This window comes from Saccopteryx leptura, chromosome 1, assembly GCF_036850995.1.
Source record: "Saccopteryx leptura isolate mSacLep1 chromosome 1, mSacLep1_pri_phased_curated, whole genome shotgun sequence".
Taxonomy (NCBI): domain Eukaryota; kingdom Metazoa; phylum Chordata; class Mammalia; order Chiroptera; family Emballonuridae; genus Saccopteryx; species Saccopteryx leptura.
This window is the reverse complement of record NC_089503.1, coordinates 39,555,680-39,573,859: the sequence shown is the minus strand read 5'-3', so window position 1 is coordinate 39,573,859 and position 18,180 is coordinate 39,555,680. Positions and strand designations below refer to the sequence as shown.

General features: G+C 44.3%; 1 protein-coding gene across 2 annotated transcripts in view; it reads left to right on the top strand.

The window, feature by feature from the left end:
* The window catches only part of NELL1 (neural EGFL like 1), an 845,221-nt gene that overhangs the window by 64,344 nt on the left and 762,697 nt on the right, over positions 1 to 18,180 (top strand). For both annotated transcript variants that reach the window (XM_066364424.1, XM_066364414.1), the window contains exon 3: positions 9,850 to 10,000. In XM_066364424.1, the coding sequence (XP_066220521.1) occupies positions 9,850 to 10,000 (151 nt within the window). The remainder of the gene's footprint in view (positions 1 to 9,849; positions 10,001 to 18,180) is intronic.

The window sequence follows — 18,180 nt, the reverse complement described above, 5'->3', positions numbered from 1 at the left end:
TCACACCTGCCCGTTGGGTTATTATGACCAGGAAATGTCACTCTGTGTGAGAACACATCGGCAAATGTTAAAGCTCACACTAGGGTATAGATTTCTGAGCCTTCTTTGCAAAGCTTCTCAGAAATGTCCTGAGAGAGGCTGGGGGAGGGGAAGTAGTTATTGGGCACCAGCTGTGTACTGGTCATGTTCCACATACCCTTTCATTACTCCTTGCCGAACCCTACAAGGCGGGTGGTATTACAACGATGTTAAGAGGAGGCTACCTAAGAGTGCAGGAAGGAAGCTCAAGTTACCCACGGTCTCCCAGAGTTCATATGGCGGTGAGGTGTTCAAACACAGGTCGGGCTGAGACAGATGGGCAGGGCTGAGAGGTAGTGATGCATCTGCTCTCTTAGCAACTTTCAGATACTCAATACAGCGTTGTTAACTCCAGGCACCATGTTAGACCTGATATCCCAAACACTTATGTGTCTCATACCTGGACGTTTGTACCTGTGCGATGCAGTCTTCATCATATTGAATCTTTTCAGCAGCCTTTTCCTTTTTGTTCCCCTGCCCTGTGACTCAGGTAGACCGGCGCCTGGCTTGGTGCTCGCTCTTTATTCACAGGCGGCCAGCTGGCAGGGGATGCAGGGTTGAGGATTAAAGGGGAGACTTGATTGCTGGTGGATTGCAGTGCAGGTGTTGGGAGGCAGCCTAGAGAGACTGAGCGGTTACCGTTTGCTAATTTCTTAGTGATGGGGAAGTGTTGATTTTCCCATACTGCATTTCACTTGTGTCTAAGAAGAGCTCAACTGCCTCGCCACGCCTGTCTAATTAGTGAAATTATGGGGCGCCAGAATCTCCTTTGATTGAGTCACATAGTAATTATAAAAAATATTGATTAATATTATGTGTCACAGGATTTCTTAGCTTTAGTCTCCTAATGGAGGAATTGGGGGTGCTCAGCTGGCTTTATTATTCCTTAGGCAGCTCATTATTTTAACGTGTTTTTTCCTCAACCAGTTGGGGTTATAGTTGCGTGCCTTTGGTAAACCTCTTTTGCTATATTGTGTTCCAGACTTTGGAGTCAAGCTGTATTAGTTACGAATGCAATATATATACCTCTGGTGAAGCGCCGCCTCGTTCCAGGTGGCATGCAGTGTGGGGGGACGTGTTGGTCAACCATTCCTCAGGGAATTTCCAGTCCCGTGGGCATGGTGGCCATTCATAAAATGATTACATCCACGAAACCTTGATGATTATGAAAATATAATGAAAAAGTTTGGAAAACCCCAAGCTGTGGTCAGAGAAAGCTGGCCCGAAGGGGTTACAATTAAGCAGGCACCCAAAGGAGAGGGAAAGAAGAGAGAGGACGCTGCAGATGCGACTGCACCAGGGTGGGAGGAACACGGCCCCGGGAAGAAGGGGGGGTGGCTTGTGTGGCTGGAGCGTGGGAACACAAGGGGGCTGGGCACGCGGAGAGACGAGAGGATGAGAACCCAGGTGGGGCGCCAGGTCAGTGCCAGGCGGTGTCGCAGGAAAGTCAGTTTTGTCTCCCTTCACTTGCCGTAAGCCTGGGTAAGCCATAAAAACTTCTCGGGGTCTCTGTTTCTTCACCTGTAAAATGGGGGGATGTTGATATATATTTAGCCCATAGAGGTTGTAATAAATATTTCGTAAGTGAATATAGTGTATTGGGCACTGGGTATATATAATGGTGATTATTCCTTTCTCATGCCTCGGGCACAGAGATGACACACACTGGGGACTAGCAGAGGCAGCACAGGGAGGACTGCAGTGGGTGGAACTGGCCCACCATGTTGGACTCTCAGCACCATGGCCTCCTAGCCCAGTGTCTTTCAGAAAATCACTTAAATTCTGTAAGCCTTAATTAGCTCTTTTTTTTTTTTTTTTTTGTCTATAAAATAGGAAAAATAATAAAGTACTGTGAGTGAGATGATATGTGCAAAGCAGTTAGCCTTGCACTTGGTACCATAACAAGCCACACACATTTGAATTTTATCATTCTGGCCGCTGGAGCTAATGGAGGTTGAATGGGATGTTATTGTGAACTTGTTAGTGGAGCTAGGAAGTGCTGCACATTAAGTGGGAGTCTCCTGGTGGCCCCTCCCCCTACTTTCTAATTGTGATTTATGCTTCTTTGAAAGCTGCTTGGATCAATAACATCTGACATTCTCAATGAAGGGCTGCAGGACTTAACAGTGGGACACATGTCCCCCTCCTTCTTGACAATAGGTTTTGTCCCATGGACTGTTGGCAGTTCTGAATGGGCATATTTCTTCTGTATTCAGGAATGAAAAGCCAACAGCTATTTCAAATGAACAAATGTTGCTTTACCCTTTGGAGCCAGTCTTAGCATGAGTATACTATACTAGGGACTCAGGCTAGAAGCACGTGCCATGCCCTGTGTCAGGATTCTGCTGTGTGTTGAGGTGCTTGGTGTTAATGTGTTATAATTACTAAGATGTTGCCTGGATTCTCCATCAGTCAAGGGTGAGGTGGGCTGCCCTGGTATGTTTGTTTAGTCATGTTTCTGGCTGCTGCTGTTCCCTCCCTCCCTTCCTCCCTCCCTCCTTCCCTCCCTCCCTCCCTCCCTCCCTCCCTCCCTCCCTCCCTCCCTCCCTCTCTCCCTTCCTTCCTTCCTTCCTTCCTTCCTTCCTTCCTTCCTTCCTTCCTTCCTTCCTTCCTTCCTTCCATCCTTCCTTCCTTCCTTTCTTCCCTTCTTCTCTCCTCCCTCCCCCCTCCCCATCCTCCCTCCTTCCCTCCCTCCCTCCCTTCCCACCTTCCCTCCTTCCCTCCTTTTTTCCCTCCCTTCTCCCCTCCCTCCCTTCCCTTCTTCCCTCCCTCCCTTCCTTCCTTGTGACACTTTAATTATTCATTGGTTGCTTTCTCATATGTGCCTTGACCTGGGGCAGGGCCCCAGCTGAGCCAGTGATCCCTTGCTCAAGCCAGCGACCTTGGGCTTCCAGCCAGCAAACATATCTATGATCCCATGTTCAGGCCTGCAACCCTGCACTCAAGGTGGTAAGCCCATGCTCATACCAGATGAGCCCATGCTCAAGGCTGCCACCTTGGGGTTTTGAACCTGGGTCCTCAGTGTCATTATCCCAGGCTGACACTCTATCCACTGAGCCACTACCTAGTCAGGTCAGTTGCTGCTGTTTTTGCTTGTTTAATTCACCAACTGTTAGTGTGTCCCCTTCAGTAGGTGCTTTCCTGCTGGACTTTTAGTGAGAGATGCTTGCAGGGAAAGAAAAAAGCAAGGGTAATGGGAAACAAGTGGGTGTTCACATTTGCACAGTGATCCTGCGACAAATGCCCTCTTCTCCTTCTCTCTCCTACTTGGTAAATGCTTATTCATCTTTTTTGACTCAAGTTCAAAGATACATCCTCCATCGATGTCATTTCCTGCCCACATGAGTCCAGTCCTTCCTTTGTGCATTGCCCTATGCTACCTGTTGTCCCTAGGTGACTGTCTTGCGTATAGAGCTATCCTTGAAGGCAGAAATTCTTTTTATTTTCCTTTCCCTGGTGCTCAGTACAGTGCCTGGCACAAAGGAAACACAGGTGTTTATTTGCTGACAGTGAAAATCCCCACACTTCTCACCCTAGGAGTCAGGGAAAAGGGAAAAGGGAAATGAAGTTGCTTGTATATTAGAGAAGAGTGTGAGTACCATTATTTAATTTCTCTTCGTCTCTACTCTCTAATCTCCTTCCTTCTTCAACACTTTTTTACTGATGCGTATTCATCACAGTAGCTTCTTTAGTGTTTCTTTAAAAATGACTAGGTAGAGCTGGTCCATCCTAGGAAAGAGAAAGCACTCAACCCTTGCTGCTGAGTTAGCACTTCTTAACTAGATTATGCAAAACCTCTGAGTATTTGGACCTACATTCTTTTTATTTTCTTTTTAGAAATGTAAACTGTTTACCCTAAGTGGTGGTTATGTGGGGAAATTACTACGATGGTACGGTAGCCTTCAAGTGCAGCCCCGGAAGTCACAAAACAGAAAGGCTCACAAACAGACCAAATTCAGATGCTTGGATCACATGCTTGCTAAATCAATTGAAAGTTTCCAGGAGGAAGCAAGGGAAAGAGATGGAGTAGGATGATGCCCTTAGTATAGGGTACGAGTGGGGGTGGGGGAGGATAGGAGGCCCCACTGGATTCCTGGGTTATTGGTTGTCACATATTCAGTCTCTCTCTCTGTCCTATCAGTCTTGTAGCTGAGGCTGTAGTTACATGAACTGGAGCTGGAGCCAAGGTTATAAAAAAAGGGGGTACAGTACAGATAGCAATTTACTTTCTGAATTAAAAGAAATCTCTTCCCATCTACCTAAGACAAACCACATACCAGAAAAGCATTTCTGAGTACTGGTTCATAGGTTGTGTAAGGCCAGAGGCCCCTTGTTGGGCAAATGAGTTTGTAAAATATGGTTTTTGAGTTTGCTCACTTTTGTTGTTAGAAATGGCGCTGGGCAGCAGCGCCAGGTATGTGATCGGTGAAATTGCTAATTACCTTCCTGCTTGGGAAGGGCCATTGTTATGCTAATGTCGATGGAGGAGGGGTTTTCACACCAAGAAAAGTTTGTGAAGAAGCAGAAGGAGAAAGAGAAGGAAGCCAAGATGGCAGGGTGCTGAAGGAGAAGCCAGTTTGTGCAGAGAGGAGAAAGTAGAAAGTGTGCAGATGGGGAACCAGAGGTGACTGAAACTGGTGGAGGCCTTTGATTCTAGGAACAACCAGAGAAGATTCTCCTAGTTGTGGAACTGGAGAATGTGTCAGGGTTTTAGAGCCCTGTGTGTTTTTACCCACCTGCCGGTGTGAGGCTAGAATAAAGGAATGGCCCATCATCTTTTGCCTCCAGTGTTTCTTTACCATCTGCCCAAATCTAATGGGAACCTGCATGTGAATGGCCATGATGGCAGCAACTACTGGCTTTACACCACTGCTGTCATGGCCATGCAGGTTCTTACTGGATTCAGGCAGATGGTAAAGAAATTGTGGAGCCAAAAAATGGTGGGTCATTTCTTTATTAAAGTCTTGCACTGGCCGATGAGCAAACAGGCAGGGAAAACACTTCCCTTTCATTCAGGGCTCCCAAAGCCCCGATGCATTCTCTGGTTCCACAACCAGGAGAATCTTCTCTGGCTCCTCCTAGAATCAAAGGCCCTACCAGTCTCAGTGGAGCTTGCTAAGCCCCTCAGCTCTGGTTCCGCATGCACACCTTCTTCTCTTCTGCAAACCTGGCTTCTTCTTCAACACTCTGCATTCTCTCTGCTCTCCTTGCAAAACTAGGTGGGCCCACAAAGACCCCTCTGCCAGCAAACATGAACAAAACGATGGCCCCTCCCAAGCAGGAATGCAATCTGCAATTTGCAGGCAACTGCCCTGCTCTGAGGGCAAGCACACACGTGTGGCTGCCCAGCGTCATTTTTTATCAATAAAAGTGAGCAGACTCAAAAAATGTAAATTTTACAAATTGATTTGCTCAACAGGTTGCAACTGACTGGGTCAGCTTATGGGATCTGTAGGGAGAAAATAAAGAAAAAAAAAGGGTGGGGTTCAGCAGATGGGAGGTGCCTGGAGCCTACGTGCTTTCTCTATTAGTGAGACTTGGGTGAGTACATCTGTCTACAGCTGTAGTTCACCAGTTAATTCGGGGATCAGTGATGGGTTTTATTTAGCATCTCTCAGAGAGTACATGTGAGGCCACAATGGGAATGGAATGGGTGTCAGAGATGGGTGTTGGATTTAGGGATGACATAGCTGTCATTCTGAAGGTGGCATAATTTGTACGTTATGACTCGGTCCTCCCACCCCTTTCTATTTATAAGTAACACTCTTATTCAGTCCTTTTTATCTGTGTTTAACACACTTACGTTCCATTTATTCCATCTCTGTTTAACACGTTTCACAGGTTTCTAACTTGCTATCTATATTTAACATGTCCTGTGAGCTTTATCCATCCTGCTTGTTTTTCTTGTTCTCTTTAGCAGAATTGAATATTTAAGCTACAGCAAACATGCATCAGAGTGGGTGAATATGGAAGTATAATGCTCACTATAGGTTCTCAGTTGGTTGCTCTTTTAACTCCAGGAAAAAAGCAGGCTACTGCAAAGTAGGCGAAGTATCACTATTTTCAGTAATTGACAACTTTAGATTTATGTTGATCTGGAAAATCAGTAGAGGAGAAAAATTGTAAAATCTGGGTGTTATAATAGGTGGGAAAATAAGCTCAGTACCCTATTTTGCCATGCAGGGTTAAAGTGATTAGCAAACAAATGGTGAGACTAGGCAAGAACTTGGGAGACCACGGCAGTCGTCCTCTCAGTTAGCCGGTGTGGAGGGTGAGGCTAGGGAGGTGACTTGTCTTCCGCTGGGGGCACAGTGAGGTGTCTGCTCACCTCAGAGTAGTCTTCAGTCCCTGACACCTGGTTCAGTTTTCTTGCCTCTTTATTGTAAGAAGAAGTGGGATTACTTTCCTATGTTCTTTTAGTGGCTAAATTATGGTAAACATTTACTCCAAAGGTTTTCCCGAAAATGAGAATGCAATAAAGTCTCAATGTATCAAAATAGATGTTTTTTACATTTCACTCTGGTGAGTGCTAATGGAGTCTTTACTTCAACGTGCCAATCATTTACAAAGAGAAATAAGAAAAGCTGGCAAAAGAAATACTCTATGTTCTAGGAGGGTCGGGTGAGCGGAAGTGTGCTGGGGTTGGATTAAACCACCAAGTTGGGGGGTATCCTGTAAAGACGAGGGGCTGCATCGGCACTGAATATCATTCTCTTTAGTTCTGTAGCTGCTGGCACTTGCGAAGTACCCATTTATCTCCTGGTTTTCCAAACCATATCCCTATAACTTGACTAATATTTGAGGTTACTTGAAGTAACTATATATTCAGTAAATCACAAGAATAAATGGGAAATAAATTAATTCAATAAGTCTTCATTAGATACCTGTTTTTCTGCCAGATACTAGGAACTATAGCTACAACAGCGAATAAATAAACATGCCTGCCCCCATGGAGCTTACCGTCTAGTGGGGAAAGAAAGAAGATGCTGTAAGAAACAGGAAATCAGATTATGATATAAGGAAATAATAAACCGATCACAATACCTATGATGAGTGATATGGAGAGAATAACCAGAGTGTGTTAAACATTTATGGAGAATGGGCTTTGGAGGAACTGACCGAGACGTTGTGTGTATAGTGAGAGCTGAAGGGGGAGGGGCCAGGCCTGCACACGGTGGGAGGAGAGCACTGGGCGGAGGGAGAGGACAAAGACCCTGAGGGAGGAGTGGGCTTGGGGAGTGCCTCCACAACCAAGAAGAGTATGATGTAGAGTGGGGGAGGTAGGCAAGGGCCAATTTGCATGTTACCATGTAGGACATGCTAAAGAGCCTAGATTTTATCCCGGGAGCAAATGGAAACCATTACATGGTTTTTAGCAGGTAGCTGAAATGATTCTGAGTTATACATTTTAAGAGAGCTCGTTGGCTGCTGTGCAGAGAGTGGAGAAGAGAAGGTTTTATGGAAGCAGGGATACAGTTAGGGAGCTGTTGGAGGTGTCCTAGGGAGAGGTGATGGCAGGGTGGACTAGAGTTTGAAGCGTAGATTTGGGAAGAAGTAAACAGATTCCAGACACGGGAGTCCTCAGGATTTGCTCTTGGATTTGATATGGAGGGTAGAGGAAAGGGAAGAATCAAGGACAATTATTATTATTATTATTATTATTATTATTATTATTATTATTGGCTTGAGAAACTGAGTGGTTCCATTCACTAAAACTGGGAACTTAAGGAGAAAGTTCTTTTAGAGGGTTGGGGTAGAGACCATATTCAATTTGAAATGCTTATTAGACATTCATATGGAGATACTAAGAAGACTACTGAATATATGACTGTTGCTCAGAGGAGAGGTTGAGGTTGCAGATGTAAATTTGGGGGTCATTGGTCATAGGGCTGGATGCTGTCACCTGGGAAGAATTGAGTGCGGGATGAGAACACCCATAACCCATATGGTGTTTACACCTCTCTTCCCAGCATACATTGCTCATCCATTCTGGCCCTCTTTTCCCTGGGCCCAAGCTTCAGAGTTCTCTGAGCTCCCTAAGGAGCTACTGCCAATCAGTGGGTTCCTAACTGGTGACTAAAGAAGGAAACAGTAGAAAGGAAAAAAACCAAAAAGTAAACATCTAAGTTAACCTCAAGAGCCAAATGTTTTTTTGGCACTGAATTCCGGCTGAAATTTATCATGAAGATCTTTATCTAGCAGTGGTGATAAAAAGAATGCTAGCAAGCATCTGCTTATGACTTGTAGTTTACAAGGTGATTTGTTCATACAGTTAAGAGGTTTTGAACATCATCCTGGACAATCTTTGGCTGGATTTTGTAGAAGGAATAGAAGTGTTCTCTAAGGGGCTCTCTCTTATCTCAGCCCTTGACCAAAGCTGACCGCATGCCACTTAACAGTATGGTAGCGAAGGCCTTCTTTTGGACAGAAAAGCAGATGTTGTCCAGGTGAGTTTATACTGGTAGAGTGATCTTCCTGGATTGGGTGCCTCCATGGGAGAAGACCAACCATCATGCCATTTCATAGCCTGACTTCTGCAGATGGTAGACTGTGGCGTTCCTTTTTGTGCTACAAACTGAAAACAACCACTGGTGGAATGATGGGAGGTTAAGCTCAAACCCTGAGAAATCACTTGTCCACACCCTCGTTTTGCAGATGAAAAGGCTGACGCCAAGAATTCAAGATTCATTTTTACTTTTTGTTAAAAGCCTATCTTTAGGAGAAGGTTCTTTAGGGTCCATGCACCTGGCTGATGTTGCTTGGGCAATGCAACCTTTGAAGTTCTTTGTTCTTCCAAGGCCCCTCCTGCAGCCCTGGTGAAATAACCAAGTAGTTATACAGTCAGGGGATGCGGTCCAGGAATGAGAGAAATCCCACCAAACCCGCCTTTGGTGTTCATTTGTCATTCTCTGCGGAGTTTTCTCTGACGTGTCTCCCTCCGTACCCACTTTCCGATGTCAGGAAGTGTAGTGTAAAATGAGGAGATGACGCCCAGTTTATTGGAACAGGGGTGAGTCTGAGTATGAATGGTGAAGGCATCTCATTGTGCGGATGCTGCAGAGAGGGAGTCCTGGCCGGGAGCAGGATTAGCTGGACTCCCACATCTCCAGGCCTACTGCACTGGCCTGAGCTTTTATTAATATTTCAGGAGGAAACTCATCCACTGCCTGTTTACAGAGAAATGCCGGGCATGTGCAGGATCATGAATATTGTTAGCGCTAAAAAAATCTTTGCAGGGTATAAAACAGGGACAGCTTTGTCTTGATGTGTTGGGGAGGACACAGAGTGAAATTGGAGCTTTTGGAGTTGGCACTGGGATCCTGCTGGACTCAGATTCTCTGAAGCTAGGACCCTGTTTATGAGACCACCTCTCACTGTATTTACAGCAACTTCATCTGCTTGCAGCAGGCCGGATTGCTCAGTGTCCTGCCAGAGCTTCCGTGAGAAAATCACTGGCCAATTGTGAGCTTGTCAAAGTGACAAGTGGGCACGGTGGCAGAGATGGCAATTCTGGGTGTTGCCTTGAATGAATGCAGCTGCCTGGAGTGGGTGGATGGTGTCTGAAAATGAAAAGTATTGACAAGAGGGGAAAATGAAAAATACACCCTGGGTCCTTTGGCCATGGTGTTTCTCACTGTGCCTCTTCTCTCCTCTTCCTTCTGCTATTCCCTGTCCTCTTCTTCCTTGTGTAACACCCCCTCCCCCTTCTCCTTCTCCTCGCCTCTCCTCTTTCCCCCTCTGTTTCTCCTACTCTTCCTTCTTGACTCCTAGATCTAGAGAGAGAGATCCATGCAGCCCCTCATGTGAGCGAGAAGTTAATCCAGCTGTTCCGGAATAAGAGCGACTTCACCTTTTTGGCTACAGTACAGCAAAAGCCGTCGACTACGGGGGTGATACTGTCCATTCGAGAACTGGAGCACAGGTAAGAAAGCTCTACTCTTGAAAATATACTTAGAAAACTAATGGGCTACACGGAATGCTGTGGAATTTAGATAGAACGTTCAGCCAACTGAGACCTGGTTTCTGTTGAACACATCAGTCAGTTTACTTTGCATTAAGAATTACTTTGGACCAGGTGGCTTTCTTATTTATGCTCCAAGGGCATAAATCTTCTATCTTCTATCTTCTGGTAGGCTTTGCTCATATGAAACCACATTCTGTCCATCCTATTTAGGTCATCAAGCAAGTTAAGTAGTTATATTTAACAATAAACTTTAATAAGCATTTGATATGCAGGATTGTGCTCGACAGTGGGAATAGTAAGGGGAATAATACAGAATTTTATTCTAAGGGTCAAATAAGCTAGTAGGGAAGCTGAACAAATAAATATAAGGTATTGTAGATGCAATGCTAATAATTTGTGATTAGGAAGTAAAGGTAATAGTGGTCAATCCTACTCAGGATTGTGGAAAGGCTTCAGGAAGGATGAGACTTGTATAAGGAAAAAAGTGAGTAGATATCTGACAGGCTGATTGGGGAAGAATAAGGGATTGGAGGAACAGCAGTCCACAGAGAAGTTGCCATGGTTTTGAGAAGAAATGTGTACGTGGGTAAAAACAGTAGTAACTAACATTATTTTGAGTACTGATAAATGCCAAGCATTATTCTAAACATTTTACGCTAAACTCATTAAACACAAGTATTTTAACTCATTAGTAAGTGAGATACTGTGGTTTTTTTTTTCCAGAGGTGGGTATGTGATTTAATTCAAAGCTTTTTGAAAACTTTTAATGATCTGGACTGGTTTAAATATGTAGGGAATACCTCTTTTGTTAATGTTTCTGATAGAATAAGTATGAATATATTATGGGCTGATAATTTGATTTCGGGGAGACTAGGAAATCTTTTATTATTGAAAATGTTCACTTTCTATTTCTTTATTCTATTTAATTAATTTTAAACTCTTCTTTGGGTCAAGCTAAATTTGGTCCAATCATGTATTTCATTAGGTTTGCATTTTTGGAGCAAAGAATTTGGACATATTTTTTTACTTAATAACATTTTTATATTTGTCATTATATCTTTTTCTTTTTTGAACTGTTGATTGCATTGTGTGCCCCTCACTCCAAATCAAATCATTTTATGTCACCATATATTTGTCCCTCTTTCTGCCCCTCTCTCCCCCCCTTGCCCTGGTAACCACTTTTTTTAAAAGATTTTATTTATTCATTTTAGAGAGAGGAGACAGAGAGAGAGAGAGAGAGAGAGAGAGAGACAGAGACAGAGAGAGAGAAGGGAGGAGGAGCAGAAAGCATCAATTCCCTTATGTGCCTTGATCAGGCAAGCCCGGGGTTTTGAACCGGCGACCTCAGCATTCCAGGTTGATGCTTTTACCCACTACACCACCACAGGTCTGGCCTGGTAACCACTTTAAAAAAAAATGTAGTGTGAAATATATATATTTCCTTTTTTTTCTTGTCTGTGCTCATCATAGGATTGTATAATCTATTGGTGTTTTTTAATGAAACAGTTTTTAGTTTTATTGATCAAGGCTACTGTTTTTCATTTTAAATTCATTGATTTCTGCTTCTTACCTCCGTTTCAATCATCTTGTTGGTATTTTTAGTAGCTTCTTGAATGTTCATTTGTTTTCATTATTTTCTGTTCACTGAGTGCTCTATATTTTCTTGTGAGTATTGCTTTGAAAATAGCCCATTAATATTGCTCTATGATGTTTTCTTTTTCTGTACCTTCTCTAGTTTTAAATTTCAGTTTGACATCTTCTTTGATCCAAGTTAGGGGAGTGTTTAAATATTTCAAAGTGATTCAATTAAGAAATACTTAATGGATGACTTCTGGTTTTATTTATGGACCTAAAGATATGCTGTAAGACTCCTAGCCTTTTGAGTTTGCTGAATATCTTTTTTTTTCTGAAATTGAATTTTTACTGAAATGATGGCCATGTAGCATGCTCAATATTTTAATTTTGGTGGGCACATTTTGAAAGAATGGGTAGTTCTTGTGTGTATAGATACATACAGATACAATTTTTATGTAGTATTTTTCAATTATGTTATTTGGCTTCTAATGGGTATTTATTTTGAATTATGACATTCTGAGAGAGATAGATTGCTAGCGTCTGCTGTGGTGAGAATCTTGTCATATTTTCCTTGGATAGGTTTAAGAGCCAGGCAGACTGTCATGCATTACCTATATCGCATTTCACTGACCAATACTGGCAAATGTGGTCTAGTGGTGGCCAAAGGATGAGGGACCATGGATATTGAAGTAGCCAGGCGGTCTCTCTCTTGATTGGGATGTTTCCTTTTTAGTCTGTGCCCAAATACATAAGAGTAGCATAGGTAAGAGACTTTGTCACATAATTGTTTCTCCTCATAGTACTTGTGGGCCCATAGTAGGTATTCAGTAAATAAGTATTGAGTGCATAGATGACTCATTTTCTCCATCTCTGGTATGTGCAGCTCAGAAAGTCATGACTAGTTTCAAAGGTCCGCATGGAATATGTTGTCTGAGGCACAGACTCCGCCCTGCATGTGCTGCAGGTAGAAGCTGCAGAGGACAGTGACAGGTGCAATGGTGTGGGTGTCTGGAGAAGGAAATAAGTAACACTTTGAGATATTTGTGAGGATTAGAAATATTTGTCAAACACCTAGCATAATTCTTGGCACAGAATAGAGTCCCAATGAAAAAGAGGCATTTTAGTTTAAATTGAAATAAAAAGAGCCTTGACGGTGGCCATGGTGTTGGTAGTGATGGTGGCTGAGACGGTGGTGGCAGTGGTAGCCATGGTGTTGGTAGTGATGGCAGTGGTGTTGGTAGTGATGGCAGTTGCAGTGGTAGCTGTGGTGTTGGTGGTGATTGCAGGGGCTGGGATGGTGTTTTCAGTGGTGGCCGTGGTGGCTGTGGTGTTGGTGGTGATGGCGGGGGCTGGGATGGTGGTGTCAGTGGTGGCCGTGGTGGCTGTGGTGTTGGTGGTGATGGCGGGGGCTGGGATGGTGGTGTCAGTGGTGGCCGTGGTGGCTGTGGTGTTGGTGGTGATGGCGGGGGCTGGGATGGTGGTGTCAGTGGTGGCCGTGGTGGCTGTGGTGTTGGTGGTGATGGCGGGGGCTGGGATGGTGGTGTCAGTGGTGGCCGTGGTGGCTGTGGTGTTGGTGGTGATGGCAGGGGCTGGCATGGTGGTGTCAGTGGTGGCCGTGATGGCTGTGGTGTTGGTGGTGATGGCAGGGGCTGGCATGGTGGTGTCAGTGGTGGCCGTGATGGCTGTGGTGTTGGTGGTGATGGCGGGGGCTGGCATGGTGGTGTCAGTGGTGGGCGTGGTGGCTGTGGTGTTGGTGGTGATGGCGGGGGCTGGGATGGTGGTGTCAGTGGTGGCCGTGGTGGCTGTGGTGTTGGTGGTGATGGCAGGGGCTGGCATGGTGGTGTCAGTGGTGGCCGTGATGGCTGTGGTGTTGGTGGTGATGGAGGGGGCTGGCATGGTGGTGTCAGTGGTGGGCGTGGTGGCTGTGGTGTTGGTTGTGATGGCGGGGGCTGGGATGGTGGTGTCAGTGGTGTCAGTGGTGGGTGTGGTGGCTGTGGTGTTGGTTGTGATGGCGGGGGCTGGGATGGTGGTGTCAGTGGTGGGCGTGGTGGCTGTGGTGTTGGTGGTGATGGCGGGGGCTGGGATGGTGGTGTCAGTGGTGGGCGTGGTGGCTGTGGTGTTGGTGGTGATGGCGGGGGCTGGGATGGTGGTGTCAGTGGTGGGCGTGGTGGCTGTGGTGTTGGTGGTGATGGCGGGGGCTGGGATGGTGGTGTCAGTGGTGGGCGTGGTGGCTGTGGTGTTGGTGGTGATGGAGGGGGCTGGCATGGTGGTGTCAGTGGTGGCCGTGGTGGCCATGGTGGCCATAGTGATGGTGGTGGCCGGATGGTGGTGGCAGTGGTGGATGTGGTGGTGGTAATTTTGAAATTTGCTGCTGAAGGAAAACGGGATGCTGAGGAGTGGCCAGATAAACAACAGTCACTTTTCTCTAGTTCAGGCGTATAAGGGAAATGACGTCCATCACCCAGACTTTATGGTAGTATTCAATATGCAGTCCAAGTGCACTTTTGCTGATGAGCACAATGGGAACAGCATTCGGGATCTGAACGCTTCCTAGCCGTCCTATGCACCTCGGGATTTAATCATCCAATTGCCTTTTCCAAAGCTGCCATCCAGAGAAACTGCACTTACTGTTTTGGAAATCACTGTTTCCAATATCTGCTGGGCTCCCGGCTATTCTCAGATGAGGCTATTACTGAATTAATGGTAGGAGAGTTCATTTAGTGACCGAGTTCCCTTAGGCAAAAGCAGACATCTCTCACACCTGGTGGGATCCAGCAGCCAGAGGTGGATCATGTGAGAAGCTGTGATTCCTTAAACCAGAGTGAACTTCTTGGCCCAGCAGTACTTGCAAACTTCCTAGGTAACTGAGCCAATTGCGGCCCCTTGAATATCTTAAGTGAGTAGACAAAAATAAAATGGAAAACTTAAATATAAAGATGATTGAAAAGAGCTCCGAGGGGTAGCAGTTGAAATAGTCTCTTTTCTGTAATGGAATGGGCACTCTTATTCTAATCTATATTTCTAATTTGATGGATTTTCTTGCAATACAAATAGAGCACATTGGAAGAGCAACAAAGATGAATCTGTCTTGCCGAACTATCTTAATGACATTGCAGATTCAATGTTTATTTTTCGTAATTCAAGTGTGTTAATATAGGGCTTTGTTACAACTCAAAAGCTTAATTAACGTAGATTAAACCTAATTGAACATTCTGGCATTATATGCAGCTCTATAAGATAGAATGGCAAATCTTCTGTTTTTCAGTTTTATTCTAAATTATAGATAAAATTAAATCTAAGCATAATTAGATGGGAAGCTGCAATCCAGGGGTATAAGAAAGAGCTTTTTGTGGAACATATCTATGAGAAGATGAAGAGATTTTTGGCTTCCTAAGAAGGCATTGCTTTTCTTTAAATGAAAATTTTGTATTTCAAAAGATACTCTTCAGTTCTGAGTTCTTGTTGTAGGAAAAAGTTTGCCACTTTGATGCCAGCTAGACTTGGGTTTAGTTTGTGGCTTTATCAATTGCCAGAGTATAAGCTTTTGCAGTTGCTTTTAATTCCCTCCCCTCCGTGTAAGTGTCAAGTAAAATGAAGGTATTGATTACCGCATCTTGGAGTAATTGGGAGGAATTAACAAGAGTCCTTAGGTGAACGGGTCCTCACACCTCTCATCTATCTAGGCACTCATCAGATATCATGTGCTTTCTTCTTTTGTCTTCTTACAGTATCTCTTTTTCTTTCGGTATTTCTTCATTTCTCCCGAAGTCTTGAAAAAAGACATGTGGACCTTCTTACCATTTGAAATCATAATTAGGTTTTTCACATCACGAGTCTGTTATAGATCATCCAAAAATGATGGGTTGTCTTAGTGGCTTGCATTAGGTAACTTCTAAGCAGCAGGTTTACCTTCCTAATTATGGATTATTTAAGCTTATATGCAAATAATTTGGTACTGTCAGAAAATTTATTGGAGAATACCAGAAGGAAGGGTGGGAAGTAAGAGGAGGAAATTCTGGTTTGATGAAGCCAGCCCAAGAAAGAACTTCTCCTCTGGGTGATTAACAGTAAGGAGGTTTGTCTTAGGGTGTTAAACACACAATGCAATATACAGATATGTATCATAGGATTGCACACTTGAAACCTATGTAATTTTACTAACCAATGCCACCCCGATAAATTTAATTGAAAAGTACATTTCCAGAGACGGGATCTTTTACATTTAGAAGTTTAATTCCTTCCTCAAGGAGATATAGTATAAGGCTTACATTATTTAAAAAGTAGATGTCTCCTGTTGTGAAACTGCTTACATTTGGTAAAGAAGGGAGCAAAGTTGAGGCTTTAGATCTAAAATGGTGCTTCAATTGCACTGTATGGTCCTTTAACCAATAATCAGAAAAGAGACGTTAAAACCTACCCAGTCTCTTGTATGGTGCTAGATGCTGGGCTGTAATTGGGAAGCATACATGCTGGAGAAACACCACAGCGTATGGTTGGTGCCCCGATAGGAGGAACACAGGGAACACAGGGTAGGGTGTTGCCTTGCTTCAAAGATGTTGAAAAGTCCTTCCATGGAAAGTGATGCTCATTAGGCAAAAAGGGAATAAGTAGACATCAGCCAGGAGAAGGTTAATGGAAGAGGACGCAACATGAGTGAAGGAGTGAGCGGTGAGGGAGGTCACAGTGCATTAAAAAACTGAGGGAAATGTCAGTGTTATTGAAGGGTGAGAAGAGCCTAGGTAGGGAATAAGGGGCCAGAAGTGAACCTGGAGCGATCAGGCAAGAGACCTGATTATAAATGGCTTTCTAGTCAATGCACAGGGGGTGAGACTTTGTTCCAAGGGCAATTAAGCACCATGAAAGAGATGTAAGCGAAGGTTTTGCATGATTTGATTTGTGTTTTAGAAAGATCACACTGTTTACTTAGTGGAGAATGGCATAGAGAGGGCCCATTGGGAGACAGGGGCCAGTTAGGAGGTTGCTGCTGCTGTCTGAAATCTGGACTCTAGCTAAGGGAATGAGGCCTGGACTAGGTAGGGTAATGGTGGAGAGAAGCTGAGTAAGAGCTAATTAGGAGGTGCGGTGAACTGATTGTGGTTCTGTGTTCCATGTTAGAGGGTGGAGAGGGAGGGTCAAGGGCACCATGCTCAGGGTTCTGGCTCAGGCGACCAGGAGTGCTGTGCCCTGGGAAGCAGAGTAGGGTGGTCCATGTCACAGAGTGCAGTTCCTGAATGCACTTTGTTCAAGTTTTTAGTTGAAGAAATTAACTAAAATGTAGGACAGCTAGCCGAACAGGGTAATAGAAGAAGAGAAATGCTTGTGGGTGAGTGGGATCACTTACTTCTGCATGGAGGCTTCCTCTTGAAGAAGGAAATAGCTAGACGCTGAAAATTGTGTGTCATCCAGAATGTTTTCAAATGCTAGGAGACAAGACACTTGGCACCTGGGTTTTGTCGTTTTTATTTTTATCTTCACTGGTAGAGTGAAGACACAGTTTCAAGGCAGAGTTTAAAAACTGTAGTGTGCACACAAAAGTAATTTTCAGATAGAAATGAAAATGAATGGAAGGGTCTTGTGTCAAGGAAATGAGGTTTTTCAAGAACACACTAATTAAATAAAACTTAAATCTTTGTCAGAAGAAGTGAAGCTGTTCAGATGACTTTTGACTTGAATCAAAGACAAGAAGTATCTTAGCAATAGAGGATAATGTTTTGGGCAAATTGCTCTCGCTTGTAGATATGCATGCAAGATTTTGAATTGCCTAATGTTTGAGAAATGGAAAAACAGCAAAAGCCATTAACCTTTACTTTTTAGTAAAAAGTCACAATTTCATTAATATTTATGCATAAAATAAGTTCAGTGAAATTCTTTTAGAGAATTCTAATAAAAAAGTAAAGTGGTTATCAGGAGGAGGGTCATGAGGGGGAGGGGAGTAATGAGGGACAAATGATGGAAAATGATTTGACTTTGGGTGATGAGCACACAACACAATGAATAAATAGTTCAAATGCTATGGAGATGTTTAACTGAAACCTATGTGCTCTTATTGATCAATGTCACCCCATTAAATTTAATTTCTTTTTTTTTTTAAGTGAGAGGAGGGGAGCTAGTGAGATAGACTCCTGCATGTGCCTTGAACTGGGATCCACCTGGCAATCCATCTGGGGCTAATGTTCGAATCCACTGAGCTGTCCTCAGTGCTTGAGGCTGATGCTCAGACCAACAAAGCCACTGCTGCGAGAGGGGAAGAGAGAGAGAAGGGGAAGAGGGAGAGGAAGAGAAGCATGTGTGCTTCTCCTGTGTGCCCTGACTGGGAATTGAACCTGGGATGTTTGCATATTGGGCCGACGCTCTATCCATTGAACCAGCTGGCCAGGGCCTCAATGCCATTTTCATGGCTCAGGAATTCTGGCTACAGATTTTGAGCAACCTTTTTCTGTCACAACTCTTGGTGCTCTGTTGTTTTTGGAAGACTAGAGTAATGGCTTATTTCCATGCTTGAGGGACAGGGTTGTTTCTGAATAAAGGCCGATGTCAGGTAGCTGCAGGCACAGACAGAACCG